Source organism: Silurus meridionalis, chromosome 8 (genome assembly GCF_014805685.1).
Source record: "Silurus meridionalis isolate SWU-2019-XX chromosome 8, ASM1480568v1, whole genome shotgun sequence".
Taxonomy (NCBI): Eukaryota; Metazoa; Chordata; class Actinopteri; order Siluriformes; family Siluridae; genus Silurus; species Silurus meridionalis.
Window position 1 is genome coordinate 3540347 of NC_060891.1, and position 21810 is coordinate 3562156.

Consider the following 21810-nt stretch of genomic DNA (forward strand, 5'->3'; position numbering starts at 1 on the left):
TCCAATCCTTTTCAGTCTTTTGGATCTGTGAAGCAGTGAGGTTTTTTTTTTCTTTTTTCATTTTGTGCTTGTTTTTAAGTTGTTCCACTTGTTAGACCAGAGACATTTTTCTTTAAATTTTTTAGTCGTCCAGTTTCTAGTGAGGAGCCTCAGATTCTTGTTTTTGGCTGACAAGAAGAGCAGTACAGGATCTGTCCTTGTTGCGCATCAGCTTCAAAGTTTAATGGCTTGTTAGTTCTAATAATTTTTCTTCTCACCACGGTTGTATAGAGTGGTTGCTTAATGTTACAATAGTATTTATTTCAGTTTGAACCGTTCTGATTTCACAATTCTGCGTTTTTAGAATAGAAGAATATCATTTGTCACATATACATTAGAGCACAGTGAAATTCTTTCTTTGCATTTCCCAGTTTGTTTGTAAATTGGGGTCAGGGTCAGCCATAATACGGCACTTCTGGAGCACAGAGGGTTAAGGGACTTGCTCAAGGGCCCAAGAGTGGCAGATTGGCAATACAAGGGCTTAAAACCCCAACCTTCCAATCAGTAAACCAGAAGCTTAACCACTGAGCTTTTTCTCTTTTAGCATAATAATCTATATGTTATATAATGCAAACTGAGGGGTCTTTTTGGTATGTTTTAATGATTTTAGGTATTACGTTATGGCCACAGGATTGGCTGACTGGAAAATTGCTCGTATAAGCAGGTTTTCGTATTTCAGTCAATAAGGGTAAGTTTTCACACAGTGGAAGATGCAATATTTTGTCATTTATTTCTTATGAACAGTATTTTATTAGTGGCTTTTATAGACAATTCACTATATATATGTATACTGTGAACTTTTGTGGAAATATATGGGACTTGGAACAAGTTGGTTAAATATAATAAAGATATCGTGATAATCATTCAAATATCATAAATTTGATTTCAATGAGCACTACACAATCAAAGTATATTTGAGAAGCATCCATCATCAAGAGGAAGGACATCAGCGCCACAGTGCTCCTCTAACACTATTAGCGCCTCATCATCTGCTTAAAAAGCCCCTCAAAATTGTCCAGTCCCAAACCTCTCGTTGTCCCCTGCGTAGGAACACTATTATCCGGTTGGGCTCAACAGCCTACGCAGTGCACTCCGTCCAATCAGCGAGATGCTGCGAGAGGCTCCCAAAGGATGACGTGATTTGTCATGGTGTCCAATAGCGAGTCATAAATTAGCATACGTTTATAAATACTGAGGTGTTCCGCGCGCGCACGCAAACCTGAGGAGAAAAAGGGCAGCGGAACCTGGAAGAGCCCAAACTGAGGAAACTTCACACGAGTGAGACCTTTGAATATGTTCTTTTAATAATAATAACCATCATTATTATTATCATCTTAAAAAAAGAGAAATATGGTAATTCAAAGCTTGAAATATGTATTTAATTTGTAATTGAGTTGTTAAGCTGTTATTACAAAGCTTGTGTAATTAACACTGTTGTCTGTGTGACTTAAAAAGAGAGCATTCATACAGGTTTTAATTATTGCTAAAAGAAGTATTATTATTATTATATTAAAGCATATAAATAATATTTGTATCCAAATCTTACCATTAAACACGTCACATAAAAGTCTGACTAACACTGCAATACTCTATATATGCACTTTTACCACAAAACATCACCCTAAGTATGATGGAGTCCCCCAAACCGAGTGCGAGAGCAAGCGAAGCCTCCTCAAGCAACGATACAGCCGTGAACGGTCTTCTGGATGGGATGGAGAAGATGCCCAAGTGGAACGGAGCACCCAAAGAGACGCCCAAAGGTGAGAAACCCAATAGCAAGAGCATCCCCCGTGCTCCATGTTCGTCTGTGATGGAGAGCTGGAAGGAAGAGCGCACCAGGAGTCTGGAGGATAACGAGATAAGCCTGCCGAGCATCGTGGCTGCGTACACCACCATCCTCAGGGGTCTGGGAGAAGATCCGCAGAGACAAGGCCTTCTGAAGACGCCTTACCGAGCGGCCACGGCCATGCAGTTCTTCACCAAGGGATATCAAGAGAAAATCATAGGTGAGTGACGGTAAGGACGCAGGTTTCTGAACCTGGATCTGAGATCTGAGGGTTGTTCATGCAGCACTAAAATGAAATTCAGCATTAGTTTTCTGGAATTGTTATATAGAGCAGGTTTTAATCTTATGAACAGGATTTCAAACCTCATGTTTGACCATCATGTATACATTTAGTATTCAATTATATGGAAAATATATAGACTAAATTGCTGCCATGTCATTTTTTTTCTTCCACATCTGGATAATATGGCAAGCCAAAATCAAAATCTCCTCAAAACTTATAATACACATCCAAATTTCCAGATTTCTTTTGATCCCATTCTCAACATCTTGATCCCAATTCTGTGGGAATGTATGTGACCATGTTCTCATGAGTACATCTTATGATAATATCTGTAATAACACAAGCCTAATGAGGCAGAATAAGATGATTTAGGAGCTTTGTGCGGTATAATAAATGATCGAGTACATATGCAAGTGTCTATAAAGTTTGGGAGTTTTGGTTTATTGTTTGTTTTGTTTTGGTGAATGGGCACACCAGGCAACTTCTCAGCAACAGGTTTCTGACTTAAAGGAAGTGACTCGGCTTTGCGAACGTTCCTCATTCCATTCTCATCAAGCTTTTTTTTCTTTTCAGGAACCTCGCCTTCGTTTCCCTGTTATTACCTTTGTGAGAGAAAAAAAAATTTCCTGAAGTGCACGAGTATTTACAGTACATTAAAAAATGTGTTTTCATATCTCAGAAAGCGTTTTATAATTGTACAGCTTGTATATAATGTAAATCTGTGGATTTTTGGTATTACTGATGACTAATATTGCTGTTTATGCTCCTGTACTGTGAGTGGTGGATGCAGGGAGCTGCCCCTCTTAGTTTTACCCCAATACGAACATCTGGTCTTGGTTTGGACAGCATTTTTAAGAGCCCTCACTTATTAAGCATGTTGGCATGTTTTCCAGTTGTGCATGTGCAAGCTCTCAGCCGAGTTCAATGCCCCTGGCGACCTTTACCCTGGTGAGGAGCAGCGACATGGCACACCTACGACTCTCATTATCACAGTGACATAAGGCTAAAGAGGAGTGTCTTCAAAAATGCTTATCGTACATGTGTTTGTTTGAGACAAGCCAGGTATCGTCTTCTTGTGTGATTGATCGAAAAATTCGCCACCCCTTTCGAAAAAGAAATATAAGCCACTTTATTAAAAAAAAGGATCCCTTAAATTTCAAAGCCAGTTTCACTGGTGACATTAGCTCAGGTGTTGGCGCCAGAGGTGAGAAAAATTGCACACATCCTTTACTTAAGTAGAAGTACAGATCCTCATGTTTTAAAATAAAAAAAAGATTTTAAAGTACTGATTATTCTTTTTTACTCAAGTGAAAGTAAAGAAGTTTTGGCTCTGACATGTACTTAAGTAAAAAGTAGTTATTACTTCCACCTGTTTTAGCTGTTAACTGGACCTCACTTCATATAAGATAGATAGATAGATAGATAGATAGATAGATAGATAGATAGATAGATAGATAGATAGATAGATAGATAGATAGATAGATAGATAGATAGATAGATAGATAGATAGATAGATAGATAGATAGATGGATGGATGGATGGATGGATGGATGGATGTGATAGCCTGGTGGGTTAATGTCAGGGTCCCCACGAGGATGAGTTTGAGAGTTTGATTCCTGGTCGAGCTGGTTGCTGTGTTGGTAAATAAAACTTCTGGACCTTGTCCAATCTGAAAACATTTTAATTCTGTCCTTTCTGTTTTTGATTAATTTCTTGATTTCCTGGTCTTTAATGAAAGATAACTCCACCCAAAAAAAAGGAAAAAAAAAAAGTGTGTAGCTCAGTGGGTTAAGGCTTGTGCCTGAACATGGTCTTTAATATAGTCCATGCTGGTGATAAGGTTTCAAAACCAGTCCTACATGCCTTCTTTCTTACTGCCCTGACATGAAACAAAGTATGAACCCTCCAAAAAAGCACACATGTTTTCAGCAGTGGTCGCTCAGTGGTTTAAGGCTTGTGCCTCATCTAAACATGCATCCCAGTCTGATCTCTTCCATGGTTCATTGGATTAAGGCTGGTGACTCGCTGATGGTGAGGATCAGGGTTTGAATCCTGCTTTCTGTCTGCTAGTTGCGATGTCGTTTATGTTCCTGCTTTCTTCAGCTTTATATGCTTGTGTTGATGGTTTAAAGGTAGATAGACCTGCTCTAAACATGCTTCCCAGCCTCTCTTCCCTGATGGTCCGGTGGGTTAAATCAGGTGTCATGCTTTTGGTGGGGTTCAGGGTTCGAATCCTGCTTTCTGCCTGCCAGTCACGATCAGGATTCACTTCCTACATTTTTCTTTAGCGATATATTTTTGTTTTTAATGGGTTGAAAAGAAAGATAGACCTGCTCTAAACAAGCTTCCTAGCCTGTCTTCACTGATGGTTCATTGAGTTTATGTTGGTATCTCACTGGTGGTGGATCTTGGTTCGAATCCTGCTATTTTCCTGCTATTTACAATGTGGGTTCAACTTGTGCTACTTACATCTGTATTCGTTTCCTACATCTTTCTTTAGTGTTAAATTCTTGTGTTGATGGTTTGAAAAGAAAGATAGACCTGCTCTAATCAAGCTTCCCATCCTGTTTTTTCCTGATGGCTTAGTGGGTTTCTTTCTGAAGGCTGGTACTTTGTTAATGTTGGTGGTCAGGGTTCAAACCTGGCTTTCTGTCTGCTAGTCATGAGGTAGGTTAAATTCCTGATTCCTACATCTTCATATTCTTGTTTTGATGGTTTGAAAAAAAAAGATAGACCTGCTCTAAACAAGTGTCACAGCCTGTCCTTCCTGATGGTTCAGTGGGTTAAGACTGGTATTTTGCTGTTGCTGGGGTTCAGGGTTCGAATCCTGCTTTCTGTGTTTCTTTCTGGTCTGAATTTCTTGCTGTGAAGCATGAAACGAAGGATAAACCCCCCAAAAAAAGAAGGTGAGTTGTGGGACTTGATGGCTCTGTGGTAAAAGCCTTGCCTCTGAGCTCAGAGGTTGCTGGTTCAAATCTGGCTTGTCCCTACACTGGGTAAGTTGTGTGGAAATTAGTAGGTGGTGAGCAATGGAGTGGGTGACTGTGAACAAAGGCTGTGAAGACCTGCTTAGTTACAGCCTCAGAATTAAAAAAAAGTTTTTTGCATTTTGGGGAGGAAAGAAGGGGGAATAAAATTTTTCTCTGGAGCCTATGTTGAAACTTTTTTGGATGTTTTTGCTTCATAACCCCCTGTTTTCAGCTTCTCTGATGCCAGGGGGGCAGACGCCTGATTAATGCCCCCCTGGTTCGGGATATGCCCTCTGAAACCATCCACATCTGACCTTCCATGCAGCCATTTCTGACACCTTCCTCATTATGGTCACCGGAACCTTCCACACTCTTAACTTTGAGCCCTGGCCGGGGTTTGAACCGGCAACCTCTCAACCCAGAGGCAAAGCTCTTCCAATTGAGCCACAGGATCTCCTGCAAGAACCTGATTTTTTTAGGACCTTTTTTGGTTCTTTTATAAAACTTTTTAAACAATTCAAAGGAAAACTAAGGGGTAGGAATTGAACCGGGTGAGTCAGATAGCAGAGGCCGCATCACTAACCACTACACTATCACAGGGGAGACAAACAAGCCTTTGCTTATTGGACTCTTGTTTTTTTCATAGTTAAGAGACCACTGTTTTCTCTTAGATCATGATGGTAGAGGGTCAAAACTTCTCCTTCCTGTACATTCTCTCAGTTACTCAAAGTCTATGAGAAGTGACTCAGGTACAAGAACCAAATCACCAAAACCTGCACCACTGACATACCATGATTTACCAGCAACCAATTTTAATGACATTTTATTGTTCTGTTTTTAAAAAACTTCTTATAATGTTTAATATGAAACTAGAGGTAAGAATCGAACCAGGGAAGTCTTTTATTTTAGATCGCTAATGGCATTACTTCAAAACTCAAAACTTTGTTATACATGTAAATAAGCAGGAAAGACAGAGACAAAGAGACACAGACACAGAGATGTGTGGACATCATTAAGAGCCTTTGCTATGTTTCCACACGGACAGTTAATGAGGTGATACCGGAGAAACTGCACCTCTTCAAGTCAAGTCAGGAAGCTTATATATAGAAAATTATAGACATTTTACAGATTTGAATGATGTATTGTTTTTATCTGTACGATCAATAAAGACAGTAATTTAAGTTCGTTTCGCCATTATGAGGGAAAAACCCACAAAACGCCACCCAGGGGGGTTAATTGTGTGAATCATGGCGGATTTGGTGTTTAATTTCAGACTTGGCCCAGAAATAAAACAAAAGTTTACTGATTAAAAATATATTTATTTATTTATTTTATATCTAAGAAAGGACGTCATGGATAAACGGATTTTTTGACAAAGGTTTTAATTTGCCTTTTTTATTTAGTTATTTATTTATGTATTTACACCTTTACCCAAGCCTCACCTGCTTCATTAAAGACACTCATCCCAAGCTTTAGCACAGGGGTTCATTCCAAGGCTCAGTTCAAAGACTCACCAAAGCCTTAGCACAGTGCCTCAACACAAACCTCAGTTGAGAGACACATTCAGAGACTCATCCACTCATCACATTGCCTCATCCCAAGCTTCAACAAAGAGAATCATTCCGACCCACAACACATTGCCTCATCTCAATGCTCTATATAACACAGTTTCCCCATCCAAAATCTCAATATAGGGCCTTAACACACAGACTGATCTTGAACCTCAATTCATTGCTTCATCCCACACCTCAGCAGCACAGGGCCTCATCTCATTCCTCAATTCGAGGCGTTAACACAAGGTTTAACACATTGCTCCACCCCAAGCCTCAGCATAGAGCCTCATTTTCAACTTCAATAAGCTCCCTACCTTTCTTCCTTTTTTCCCTTACTTTCTTCCTTCCTTCCTTCTTTCCTACATAACATCCATCCATCCATCCATCCAACCATTGGTTGCGAATGAAACGTCATGTTTTGTTTGCTGCATGCGTCAGTGATGTCTGGCACAAGATGGACTGATTGGCTTCTTTATTTCAGGGTTCGAGCAGCTGAACCTCTCGTTGACATCTCCCCCAGTTTAAAGGGTATCCATGGAAACTCATTTCTTTTTGCGTGTGTGTTTGCGTTGGTGCGCAGGGCCGTTTACTGCGTGTAATTGAGTGTGTGGTGTTTGTGGGGATGGAAGGGGGGCAGAGGGACGGCTCGGGTCTGACGCTGATTTGATTTCCTGTTCTTTTTTGTTCAGAAGCTGTGTGTGTGTATGTGTGTGCGTTTGGGGGCTGTCATTGAACAGCTGCTGCTGTGAGGTTGAGTTTGACTAAGAAGCTATATTCTATTTCATTGAAAAGTTAATACACGCACAAAAATATAAGCAGTAAACCAGGATGGCTATTTATTTAAATGGTATAAAAAGAAAAAATATATATAACTTAAAGGACTTTTAAGTAGAATTGTACATGAAAATTGAACATTGATGGTGATGAAAGACTTGGGGGTGTGCCAATGGAGGAAAATATCTAACATCCTGGGTGTGTATTGTGACCGATACAAATTGAAGTGACTGTTATGTCACCTGTAACTTCTTTATACTTTATAGCATGGAATAAAGCTGTGGTTGGATTAATAATTTGTCAGAGTTGCGGTATCAGAAATGAATCTGATCCGTCCTGGAAATAGTGATATGTGTTCTTTAGCGTTTTATGTCCACATATGAAGGATGGAAGGAATGAAGACTTTTGTTAAAGTATGCTAAAAATAAGTAGAACAGTTAAGTAGATCATATCTTTAGAAAATTTGAATTTAAATGTAAAATACACACACACACACACACACACACACACACACACACCTATATACACATCTGTATTAACCAAATGGGGTCTAAAAATAAAATTCATTTATTTAATTTAATTCAATTGATTACTCATATTACAAATTTAAAAAGTGTATTGCATCAATATGATTTATTTTATTTGAGTTTTATATATTTTTTCATAAAATATTGTAAATATTATTTTATATATTATTTAACTAAGCAGGTGTTTTTATAAAAAATAGTTTTAAAAAGGAAAATGTTATGTTTATGTTCACAAACATTAATAATAATCTCTACTAATTATATTTTTTTCTTTCTTTCCTTTTATATTTCTGAAGAAAAAAAAATCTCTGCTCTAATCAGGGATTTTTTTCCTTTTTTTTTTTTGTGTATTATTTCCTCTTTTCTCTTTCTCTCTCTCTGTGCTCCACTCCTTTTTTTAACCCATGATTAACTCTGTATAAGTAGAGCATTATAATAAGGGGACACTGTCACATGTTACTGAGTGTTGATGGAGTGTATGGAGGGATGTGATCACCTGTTTATTGTGACTTTATTATTAAAGTTTGCTCATCAACAGGATTATTGGACGCACCTGATAACCTGCTGATCAAAGGGCTGATAAGCGGCGCGAGAGACACACCAGTGTTGTGGCGCGACAGGCCCCATGTCCCCACATCCATGTTGTTACACGGCTGAGAGATTAGGCAGTCAGGAAATGAAACGGCCTGTGAGAGAAGCGTAGACGTGTGCTCACGCTCAGATAAAGCAGGACGTGGTGTTTGTGCAGAGATACAGAGATAAGAGGGATCTGTGTGGAAGAGGAGGATGCTGAGCTCAGATTGTAATTTTTCTCTTGTTTATGTCTGCAGATGTTCTGAACGATGCCATATTCGACGAAGACCACGACGAGATGGTGATCGTGAAGGACATTGACATGTTCTCCATGTGCGAGCACCACCTCGTCCCTATCTTCGGCAGAGTAAGAGCCATTTGTGCCTTTCTCTTCTGATTGACCTTTGAGTGACCTCTAAATATCAAATCAAATAATGTGCATGTTTAATCACATCATTAGATACATCTGTACAACAAAATCACAGCAAAATGAAGATTATCTTTCTATCTTTCTTTCATTCCTTTCTTTTGATTTTTTCAATAATTTTAGTCTTTCTTTCTTTCTTTCTTTCTTTCTTTCTTTTAATTTACTTATTTTTTTATCTATTTTAGTCTTTTTTTTTTCAAAAAAATCTTTCAACATTTTTTTTTCGTCCTATCTGTTGTTTTTTCTTTCTGTCTCTCTGTCTGTTTCTTTCTTTCTTTCTTTCTTTCTTTCTTCTTTCTTTCTTTCTTACTTACTTTCTTTCTTTCTTTGTTCTTTCTTTGTTCTTTTCTTCTATCTGTCTGTCTGCCTGTCATTCTTTTTTCTTTCATTTTATATTTCTGTTGGTTGTCTTTTTTTTTTCTATATATCTATCTGTCTGTATGTCTGTCTCGTTGTGTGTGCGTTGTTCTTTAGGCAGTTTCTAAATTTTTCCTTTTAGACATTCCGTTTTTTTTTTCTTTCTCTCTAAAAGAAAGAATGCATCTTATCATGTGACTGTGAAACCACTGACTATAAAGCCCTCGATCCAAAACTTCTTCCTGTCAGAGCAGCTATAAGCTATAAACCTGTTCGCTTTATTAACCTAAAAAAAACAAGTCTTAGCTGATTGATTGGAGGACAGCAGTGTCCGTTGTGTCCAGACTTTTACCTGAGCACAGAGTACATTTCTTTGCTTTTCGATTTGGTGACACAAATGACAGTAATTAACACACACAGTGAAATGGACGGAAAGTCCTATGCAGACTGGAAATGACAAGCCACGCCCCCTAAAGCACCGCAGCTGTGTGCCATTCCGCAGCCGAGCCCTGTCAGCGTGTAAATGGCTCGTGATGACAGCACTAGCCACCGATCACACACACACACACGCACACACATACACGCACACACACACATGCACATGCACACAGGTTTTAACATTTTAATTTTCTACTCGGAATTTACTTTGTTAGGTGTCATCTCTTTCGTCCCTGTTTACATGCCTCTCTGTCTTTCTCTCCATACTATTTTTTCTCTCTTTCTCTCTCTCTTTCTCTCGCTCTCTCTCTCTTTATTTCTCCTCTCTCTTTCTGTCTCTGTTTCTTACATTCTCTAATTTACACTGTTTCTGTCTTTTTCTTTCTTTTACTCAAGTCTTTTCACGCTCGTTTTCTCTCTCTGTTACTTTGTCTTTTCTTTCTCTCTCTCTCTCTCTCTCTCTCTCTCTCTCTCTCTTTGTTTCTCACATGCCCTCATTTACTCTGTTTCTGTCTGTTTTCTCTCTTTTACCCAGTATTTTTACTCCTTTGTCTCTCTTTGTCTTTTTCATTTTCTTTCTTTCTTTTTATTTCTCCCCTCACTTTCTGTCTCTTGGTTTTTCACACTCTTCTATTTACTCTGTTTCTGTCTGTCTCTCTCTTACCTAATGCCTTGTTTTTACTTTTGCTCTTTTTCTCTGTCACGCTCTGTCTTTCCTATTCTTTCTTCCACCCCTTTCATTCTATCTCTCCCTCTCTTTTTCTCTCTCTCTGTCATTATCCACCTGTCTTTATCCTGTCTAATCTCCCCATGACTGCAACAATACTATGTCACTCATTCAGGCAGCTGTGCATCCCCCCATCACCGATAGGCCTCTCAGCATCAGTCACACAAACACACTCGCACGCATGCACACACACACACACACACACACACACACACACACACACACACACACAGGTGTGCTCTTATGCTTCACATCACATATATACACACACAACACGCTTTCACTGCTCATATATGAATCCATCTATACTTCTCAGAAGTTTTGTGTGTGTGTGTGTGTGTGTGTGTGTGTGTGTGTGTGTGTGAGAGAGAGAGAGAGAGAGAGTGAGTGAGTGTGTGTGTATATATGCTGCCCTTTCTCATGCTCAGCTTCATCAAATTGTTGCTGACATTTCAGTCGAGCTTCTGTTCAAGGCCTGCGGGCAAGCAAGCTTATAAACACACTGATTCTCTCTCTCTCTCTCTCTCTCTCTCTCTCTCTGTCTCTCTCTCTCTCTTTCCCTCCCCCTCTTCTTTTCTTTCTTTTGCTCCCTTTTCCCATCTTTGCTTTTTTTTTTTTTTTTTTTTAAATCTCTACCTGTCTTTATACATTTCTTTTCTGTCTTTGTGCTGTCTCTTTCCCGTCTTTTCTTTCTGTGTTTAATCACTCCCCCCCTCCCCTCTCTCTCTCCTTTTCTCAATCAAAAACTGATTAAACCGATTCATCTCTTCTTCTCCGACAGTCACGGACGGGAAGTCCGCTCTCAGTGAAATGTCAAATCTCAGTGGTTTTTTTTTTTTGTCTTTGTTTGTGTAGTAAAAAAAAAAAAACAGTCAAATATCAATTCGAATTTGACTTTGTGTTTTGCTGCCTGTAGGTCCACATAGGATACCTTCCTAACAAGAGGGTGCTCGGCCTCAGCAAACTGGCAAGGTGTGTAAAATAACACACACACACACACAAACACACAGGATTCATCAAACGATCATCTGGGTCGAAGAATCGCACAAGAGGTGGTACTATGTTTTTGTTTTTTTTATTGTATGAACATGGCTATGCGTTGTAGGTCGTACGCATTAGCTGTATGTGCATTATGCATTATAGATGGATAGATGGATAGATGGATGCACACTGCTAGATGATCTCCATCATCTTACTGCAAACATTCAAGGACCTTAACTTCCCCAGAAAGCACAGTCTGCTCATCCCTTTTCTGTACACAGTCCCTGAGTTCTCTTCTAGTCCATCTTGATGACAAGATTGACACACACTGAGGTATCTATAGGTGCCAACCAGCTCAGAGTCCTGACCCATGATGGCAATAGGACTTTTTGTGGGCCTCTTCCTCCTGTAGTCCAACACCATCTCATATTCCGGAGAGTGTAAATCACTATACGCTGTGTTGTAAGCTTATTAAAGTGAGCTGCTCTCTGCCAGCTTTGTTTGTTTATGTGCGTAAGTGTGTGTAGCATTAAGTAGATTAACTTTAGTGCGTAAGGGAGCACACAGATCCTCTCTGACCTTAATAGCTGAGGCTTAGCATTTCTCGTACCATACACACCAGTAACGTGAGGGCAACAGGTTCACTCGAGACGTGCGCACACACACAAAAGCAAGTGATAGAAGTTGTTGATCAGTTTAACTACGGTATCACTATGCCGTCTCTAGTGAGACTCAGTGTTTTGAGGGAGTGGAGGTAAATATAACCTCATGCTGAATGCTGAGTGATTTTATCATTTTATCAATGAGAAATGATTAGACGTTTTCCTTCCCTTTCACATTATACATTAAGTCAAAGGGGTTTTTCACTGAAATACACTCTAGTTCTCTGTGAAAACAAAACATTGTACCTTCAAGACCAAGGTGCTTCATGAAAAATAAATTAACACTAAATGACACAAAGCCAACTGGAACATACAAACCTACTGTATACAAAGGACTGCATAAAATGCAAATGCAATGAGACAATAAAAAAACACAATGACACAATAAACACTGACAGTGCGGCACCAGCAAATAAACTGTCCATGTGATAAATACTGTACATGCAAACAAGAGGTGGTTTAGCAGCCGGTATTTGTGTGTATGTGTGTGTGTGTGTGTGTGTGTGTATATCACTCACTCATTTCTCTCATTTCAGGATTGTTGAGATCTACAGCAGAAGATTGCAAGGTAGCATGAACTTTTTTCCAACAACTGCTTTTTGTTAGCTTATTTGCTTCTCTTGTTTCTTTTTTTCTATTTTCTTTTACCTGTTTTTTTTTTTTTTACACCTTTTTCTTCTCTCTCTCTCTCTTGTTCTCCTCTCTCTCTCTCCCTCTTTTCAAGCTGTTATTTCTACATTTTAACTTTCTGTTTTTCTTTAATCTACCCTTCCTCTCTCTCCATCCTGTTCAATTTCTGTATTATCAATTATTTCTGTATTATTATATTTTTTGAATGATTTTGCCCCCCCATCTTTCTTAAATATCATTTTCTTTTTGTCTTAATTTCTCTTTCTAGATTTTCTCATTTTCTCTATCATTTCTTTTATTTTTCCTTTGTGTGTAATAATTCCATTTGTGTGTGTTAATATCTGTGATTCTTAAGGTCTCTATACTTCCTTCTTTATGAATGTTGTGTATTTTATTGATTTCAGTCCAGGAACGTCTTACTAAACAAATCGCCATCGCCATCACCGAAGCCCTGCAGCCATCCGGAGTCGGAGTGGTCGTCGAGGCAACGTACGATTTCCTTTTATGCCTGCACAGTCGCTTGCATGCGTCTAACCTGCTTTTCATTTAGAATTTAGGTTTTGAACAGTTGATAACCTCAACAATGATGAAACTGTAATGAACAATGTTGCCCAGATAAGGACAGATCTCCTTAGGGTCTCTCAGGGTTTCTTCCTTGTATCATCCCACCATCACCTCTGGTTCTCTTAATAGGGATACAATTATAGGAACTATTTTATTCCTTTAAAAGGTATTCCTTCAAAAGTCAAAAGTACATATCCAGACAACGAACAGTCAAAATGTTATGTCAATATTTATGTCGGTTTCTCCTTTAATTTGTAACTGCTGATTATTGAGCTAATATGCTGATAGTGGAAAAGGTCTGAATATGTACCTTGAAATTATCTCACACTCTCTCTTACTCTCTTTTCTCTCTCATCAGTCACATGTGTATGGTGATGCGAGGTGTCCAGAAGATGAACAGTAAAACAGTGACGAGCACCATGCTGGGCGTTTTCCGCGAGGACCCCAAAACCAGAGATGAGTTCCTCGCGTTGATCCGGAGCTGAGATGAGCCATTGCGTGTAGATCAGACGGTCTTCTCCAACACGTCCATCCCTCACCATCATGTTTTTTCAGTATTGGTCTCTAAATGAGACTGTGCTGCTGTCGAGTGTGTTCTCCCATCGCTTGCTTTCTCAGAGGTTAATATGGGAGATACCTCAGTTAATCTATCTAGTTAATCCTGGTGTTTCGACATGTACGTGTGTGTGTGTTTATCACAATTTTTAAATGATAAAATCAAAGGTCCATGGATTCAAATTCTAATATAGGCAACCGTTTTTAGTGTTTTAGTGACATCATGTTATATAAAGAAAATTTAAAGTTTTTAACCACTTATATTTATTTAGTTATACAAAAACCATTTATGCACAATTTAGACCCAGTACAGAAATGAGAGTCGGTGAAGGTAAAAATGACTCTCGAAGGCCCATCACAGACTCATTGACGGTTTTGGGATTATTCTAAGTTTTTAAATCACTGCCGTATTCACCTCCAAACATTTGTGATCTTACCCACAGTATGTAACTGCAGTATGTCAGTGATTCTGGGCTGTGCTACCTCTACTGCAAGGTCTTTGAACATGCCATGATTACTGTGGATTCATTCACAAAAGTGGGGCAGCACAATTCATTTTAAGAAAAGTTTTTCTGCAAGTTGCTGGCAGTAACACAATCATATCATAGAGGTCTCCAAATGACCAGGGTAAATACATTACTGTGTGTGAAATGTGAAAACAATCATAATCTTCTTTTATCTAATGATGCAAAGCAGTAAATTTTAATGACAGAGGTGTAGTGTATTCCAAAGCCATATTATTTATACTACTACTGCTAATAATAATAATAATAATAATAATTAGAATAAACGGTGAAACAGAAAAATAGGTAGATTTTTGTTGATATAAACTGAAGTAAGACATTCTGGTTGTTTTAAACTTATGGAGAGTGAAGACCCTGATTGGGTAAAACATTTAGAGGTTGTGATTGGTTTCAGATTTTGGGGGTTAAAATTTTGATCTCTAAATAATTTCAACCATTAGCAGGAAAACATTTTTATTGGTTTAAACTTATAGACTTAAGAGATTCCAATTGGACTAAACTTAAATAATTAAGTGGTCTCAATGGTTAAAGAAATTGAAGTATTAGATTCTGGTTTAAACAGATAGAGGGAAGAGATTCTGATTGGTTGAAAGTGAGAGAAGTAAGAGATTCTGATTGGTTGAAAGTGAGAGAAGTAAGAGATTCTGATTGGTTGAAAGTGAGAGAAGTAAGAGATTCTGATTGGTTGAAAGTGAGAGAAGTAAGAGATTCTGATTGGTTGAAAGTGAGAGAAGTAAGAGATTCTGATTGGTTTAAACAGATAGAGGTAAGAGATTCTGATTGGTTTAAACTAAAAGATGTTAGAGATTCTGATTGGACTGAATAGAGATGCTTGTTTGACACTAATAGTAGCCACAGACATGTCTCAGAAATGAAACTTCTGTAATTTAGTTACAATTTTTAGTTTAAAGAGTTCCAGATCAGTGTGGTGCTGTAATTTTTGTCACGTCAGTGTGTGTGGTGCGTATCGTTCAGCCCAATCTGTATTAACTTTGTTCTGTGTAACTGATGAACCACAAGGCCAATGAGTCACATAACACCATGTTGTGTACTGTGTGTGTATTAGTGTTACTTTAGCTGTAGACCTTCAGTGTTTTCCATACCTCTGATATGACACGCTTCATTTTTCTCTCTCTTTCTGTTGAGTAAGGAGCAAAGTTTGACGTTGCAGTTAAGTAAAAAAAAAAAATTATCATCTTTGATAATGTGAATGAATGTGAGCTTTCATATCAGTGATGCACATCCAAGAAAATATAGTTTACTACTCAAATATTTATATACATACGAAAATGTTGACTACATAAAGAGAAATTCTATTTAATCATCAGGTTTAGAAGATTTATCATCTATAATCATTTGTTCGTTTTTCGTGTTTGAATTATATATTTTGAAAAATAGATACATAACTTTTTGTGTGTGCGTGTGTTTACGTAAAAATTTAATCAAGAAAGCGAGCACTTAATATTAGCGCTCCAGTACTGTTCACGTGGCCTTCTTACCCGGGACTTACACAGTCCCGTATACACTTCAGTGTTAATTTACAGAAAACTGATGTTAAGTTAATAAGAAAATAAATTGTTTGAAAATCGCTATAAATCATGCAAATTTTGTATTTTGTTTTCTTTTTAGTTTTAAGCAAACTTGCTTGGGGTCAGACTGTAAATATCAGTGAGTGCTTGATGAACCAGTGAGCATCACAGTAACCTCCTTCTTTTTATACTCACTTATTAGTTCCAGCTGTACTTTTTATGTACAGATGTGAAATTAAAGAATAAGCCTCTGCAAATGTGCAAGCAGCTTTAGGGTTCGAGTCCTGATTCGGGTCTTTCTTTATCAGTAAACACCGCCCTCTGCTGGTAGAAGTGTAAAATGGAAGATAAAAGCCACTACACCAGGAGAGGACTGAGAAAGGATTTGCTCAATGGGCTTCCTAAGGGTACATACTGTATTTAGTGCTTATTGCATCTTCAGTTTTATTTAGGTCTTTCTTTATCACCAATAAAGTTCAGGAAGTCTCACCTTGTATCTTAAACCATCAAGCATCCCAGGAACCTACTTCTTTTTATGCAGTCTTATCAGGTCCAACAAGCAGCTGGTTGTGTCTGGTGGCTCAGTTGATTATTTCACCAATACCGCCCTCTGCTGGTAAAGGTGTAATATTAAAGATAAACCCTCTAAAGAAAAAAGTGGTACACAGACGCGAACTCTCTAAAACAGGTCATAGGTGAATCTTGTGAACCTACACAGATTTTCAGTTGCTTTGAATCGTTTCTTGAATCAACCAATAATCAACTGGTTCTCTAAAATTGACAAGTACAGGCTTTTGCAAGTAATCCATTGTGTTGTACTGTTTGTATTGTTTTGAGAAATACCCCCCAAAAAACGCTGTAAAATGTAGAAATACACTACATACAGTATAAAAGATAAACTCTGAACTCTGTACCATACCTTGAGAATGAACGTTAGTTTGTTCCTGCCTCAGGTGTGCAGTAGGGGCTGGATGCATGTGGGACAGTAAAATCAACAGAAACTGGATAGGGGATTAGTCTGGCCTTTCCCACTTATGACCTGTGAACCTAAAGATGTAGAGACTTCATGGTTAAAGGTTTATCTTCAGAAACATTGCATCCTTAATAGTGACACTACTTTACAGACCTGCTTTTATCCGGTCCATGTTTAAACTGTGACCTGAGGTGGGCCATCACTCTCATCTGGTTCGAGCAGTGGGGAGGTATGGGATATAAGTGAGGAACCTTTTAGATCTTCTGACAAACCAGTTGATGACATTTGATCTTTGACTCATTTTCCTCGTATCTTTGGCTCAGCATGCTTCTCGTTAAGACTTCAGATCCGAGATCAGACTTTCTGTTTCAAAGCTGAGGATTGCTCTAAAGATCTGATTCAGCTTTGCAGGTGAAATCTGATTGGTTGAAAATATAATTGGTTTTATAATAAAATAAAAGATGGGTTTGATTTTTTTTTAATTCAATTTACTGATGCGTGTGATGGGATGCACCAGCGTCCCATTCAGGGTGTATTCCCGCCTCACATGGGATAGACTCGCCGTGTCCCAAACAGGATGGAGGGTCTTCTGAAAATGAATGACAGATTTTTCTCCCCTTCTCAATCAATCCACTTCTTTTTTTTCAAAAGTTACTCTTTAATACTTTTTTTTTTTTTTTGTCTGTGGTTATTACAAATATGTCAAGCATTGATGTCAAACACAGACTTGCATAAAACAAACACATTCTATCGACACACAAAAACAATTTTCTTTTTAAAGAACACACAGCGTTCACACTCGACACACACACTCTCGGCCAAAATCCGAGCTTCAGATCTGAGCCGGTTCACGGTGGATTCGGACAGACGGACTTTGCGTGTAATCTCCCTTGTTATACATTGATGTTTTCAGGGTGTATATGCGTCAGTGTGTGTCGGAGAAGAGAGGGGAACAAAAATACTTCTTTATTGAAGTGGAAATTCTCAGCTGCAAACCTGAATTTCGGTGTTACACCGAGTCATTTCCCACCATCATGTTTTACGGTAGCGATCAGCGTATATCTCACAGGAAGAGGGAAAAAAAAAAAAAAAAAGAAAGTTCAGGTCAAGTTGGCGCTTTTTTTTTTTTTTTTTTTTGGAAAATATACATGTACAAAATTACAAGACATTTCCTCACAAAACATGACAAATATTTACACACACACACACACACACACACACACACACCTGATTGTTGTACAGACAGGTGTAATCCATGTAACTTCATATCAGCTTTGAAAAGTACCTAAGCAGTACTGAAGAGTTTATCTGACAGACAAGATCTACTAAAGGACATGCTCCTTTAAAACAAAAAAAAAAAAAAAAAAGAAAATCAACAATTTGTACTTTTTTTTTCCTATTTTTTTTCCTCTGCGGTCAATGCTTCCAGCTTTGTTATTAACCACTAAATATTTAAGTCCATATAAAATCCTTTACATTTCAGCTAAATATCCGAGTCCAAACAACAAAACAATAAAAAAAAAAACACGAGAAGAAAAAAGGCACTGCCATTTGTTATTCTAAATACGACTTCCCAGCCTCACATGCATTTTTTAAATATAAATTACTTTTTTTTGTGTAGATTTTCCTTTTTTTTTAAACATAATATTCTTTAAAAAAAATAATAAAAATAAAATTATATATATATATATATATATATATATATATATATATATATATATATATATATATATAATATTTATGTATATGTAAGCCTGCAGTCAATACAGGACATCGGCTCTTGAAGATGATTAAAGGACACAGTAAAGCGGTATAGGATACAGTATAGATGCAGATTTTTTTCCTTATAAAAAAAAAAAAAAAAGCAAGAAAGATAATTACAAAATATGGACTGATGAATAGAGCCAGTATACAAAAAAATAAAAATTAAACACTTTGGAATATCTTTCTTTGACCTTTTTTTGTTTGCAGTCGTGTGCTGTTAGAAAGGAAGACAGGGCTATGTAGCAGGTTGCCAGGTTATTAGGTTTTCATTATCTTGTACTTCTTACTCAGATTTTTAGGATTTTTAGTACTGAGAGCGCTCTTCTTCTCCTTTTAAATAAATAATGACCGCCAATTTTCTAATTGCACTCTGATTTGTTCAGTTTGGTGCTTTTTTTTTTTCTTAAGCAAAAAAAAAAAAAAAAATCATACATAGCTAATAGCATTTGTAATTTTTAATATATATATCATCTAATGCACTGGCACACGACTGCAAAAAGGAAAAAACGAACAAACAAAAGAAACATCTCAGACGTCAGCTTGGTATTCATCACCTACGATGATGTGTTATAAAAACAAACGAAAAAAAAAAAGAACGCAAAGCCTACACTCCAACGCCACGCAGTACAGCATGCGATCGACCGTCGGGATCCCAGAGCACGTGGATTTACTCGACAAGATACAAAATCGAACAAAGACTATAAAATACATATTTTTGATAAAGAAAAAAAAAAGAAAAAAAACAAATGAACCAAAAAAATGATATGAGATGTACTTATGGTTACCAGCCATAGCGAGTTAATACATACGGTATCTTAAATAATACATCTAATGAATACAATAATCTCTGCGACAATAATAGAAAAAAAAAAAGAACGAATAAATAATAATTTGAATCTGCTTATAAAGGGTTCGTTCAAATGGCAGTGTTGAGTGGCTATTACGCAAAAAAAATAAAGAACACCGCTCAAATGAGAACCACACACTCGAGACGTCATGGCGGTTTAAGAGCATGCTTCTAAAAAAAAAAAAACATTTAAAGGTTACTCATATATACGTAGGAAAACAACCTACTAGTTCAGAACAGCACAAAATTGTAACGAAGAGAATTGAGGGTGCCATTGAACGCATCTCACTTTTAAAGCACTTTTATATGACGCACAAAATGGAAGCGTTCTCTGAAGAAACCTCGGTGTTTGTGTGTAAGGCAGTGATAATCACATGCCTGCCCCATTTTTTCAACTCACAATGAGAGTATCATTCCTAGGGAACTTGGCAAAGTGTCTCATTTTTTTATCTCCTTTTCATATCTCTAGAGAACAAGAGCAAAAGTTTCTCGGGGTGTTTATGCCTTGCAATTATTAATATTAATCACAGATGATATTTTATAGGGATCCGTGTGCTTTCTCACAAAAAATTTGGATCCACCTGAACCAGAATCTCTTATTGATACGAAGGTTGGCGTGACTAGCTAGCTAGCATGGATAGACTGGTACTGAGGAAACTTTTGGAGCAAATATTGTGCCGAGTGAAAATGAACAAAAAATGTTCTAAAAATGTATCTGATCGATACACCACACTATTTGCTTGGGAAACTGTGAGAAAAAGGAGCAGTCGGACCTCACCAAGGCTCACCGAGACTACTCTCTTTTCTGACTAGCACAGTATAAACACATGGATAAAATTAGCTACGCCTATTGCTAGCCGTTAGTGTTTTCCAGTTAGCAACGTTGACGCCAAGCAACTTTGTGGAAAAACTAAACAAAAAAACCCTAAAACCATTTCTATCCTCTTTTCTGACTCTTACGATCTATGAAGTGAAAAACAGCCAGCAAACTTCTCAGCACTTTGGACTATTTCTTTGCATTAAAAAAAATAAAAAAAATAATATATATATATATATATATATATATATATATATATATATATATATATATATATATATATATATTTTTTTTTATTATTATTTTTTTTTTCTGGCATTGTAGCGTATTGTCGGCAGTGACGAGCAAAAAAAAAAAAGCATAAACACACACTCTGTGATTCATGACAGGAGTGTGAGCGTGGGATTTTTTGTTTTATTTGTTTTAATCCCAACCCTGCCTGCTATTTCATGTACAGGATGTACACAGCAATTTCCAACAGACTCAGATAATCAGAATTTCTGAGGTCACTGCATCCATCATGAATCAGAACAGGATATCACACAGGGCAGAAGATAAAGGAGCGGCACTTTGGCATTAATGAAGCCTACTTTTTGTCACGCGTATCTAACAGTCCCTAAAACCTGTATGTTTGTTGTTTATTTGTTTTGAAGGGATCCCAGCCCCAGTGCACACCCATCGTTTAGGATCGACGTTGTGTGCTCCAGCACGCTTTGCCTCAATCTATTGCACTTTTTTTGTTTTTGACGAATCAGCGTTTTTACAGCACAGAGGGAACGACGAACAAGATCTTATATTAGAAAGAGAAAAAACTACTATAGATGCAAAAGCCTCATTTTAAAGGGCTTTAACTCCTGCACCTCCTCAATCTCTAATTGACATTCTATTCAAATGCAAAAAACCAAACAGCTACTCAAAGAGCTTATTCCATGCTGTAAACCTACAAACATGATATGGTTATAAGAATGAGAACAGACTAGCTGACCTTAAGACAACACTCAGAAAATAAATCGCCCGTTTCCTCGTAGCACAAATTTGTGTGAGCGTTTTTTTAGTATGTTTATGGAAACCTCTTAATGTTAAAGAGCTGAATGGGTTCTTTTGATGTAAGCTGTATGGATATCTGATGTCTTGATGTCTCTGTAGATTCAATTGTTCCAAATTGTTTGTCGGTTTTAACACTGAGAAACTGGTAAGATTTTGGTTTATAAATAACTCTGTAAATCTGTAACATTGAGCTAGATGTGACGGGTTTAGCATCCGTCTGAGCTTAACTCTAATTTAGCTTCTGGTTACACTAAAGAAAAAAAAAGTTGTATTAGTTTCAATCAACACATTAGTGTTTTTTCGTTTCTTTCTTTTTTCCTGACTGATGCCTGAATGTCCACGTGAAGGCACATGACTGCATGTTACATCATTTGGCCACCAGGTGGAGCTACATACGTGAGTAAATTTCCTCCGGTCATTCCAGCATTGTTGATAGTATTGTACAAAACAAAAAGCTCTCAAAA

General features: G+C 37.6%; 1 protein-coding gene across 2 annotated transcripts; it reads left to right on the forward strand.

Moving 5' to 3' along the window:
- Positions 1-1251: 1251 nt before the first annotated feature.
- On the forward strand, positions 1252-15690 carry gch1 (GTP cyclohydrolase 1). 2 transcript variants are annotated; one of them, XM_046855778.1, is made up of 7 exons: positions 1252-1317; positions 1666-2045; positions 8762-8871; positions 11370-11425; positions 12633-12664; positions 13131-13215; positions 13649-15690. In XM_046855778.1, the coding sequence occupies exons 2-7, from the start codon at positions 1667-1669 to the stop codon at positions 13773-13775; spliced, it is 789 nt and encodes a 262-aa protein (XP_046711734.1). In that variant the 5' UTR covers positions 1252-1317; position 1666; the 3' UTR covers positions 13776-15690. The 2 variants fall into 2 exon arrangements, with proteins under 2 accessions (XP_046711734.1, XP_046711735.1); XM_046855779.1 differs by having other exon boundaries at positions 1274-1392.
- The last annotated feature ends 6120 nt before the right edge of the window (positions 15691-21810 follow it).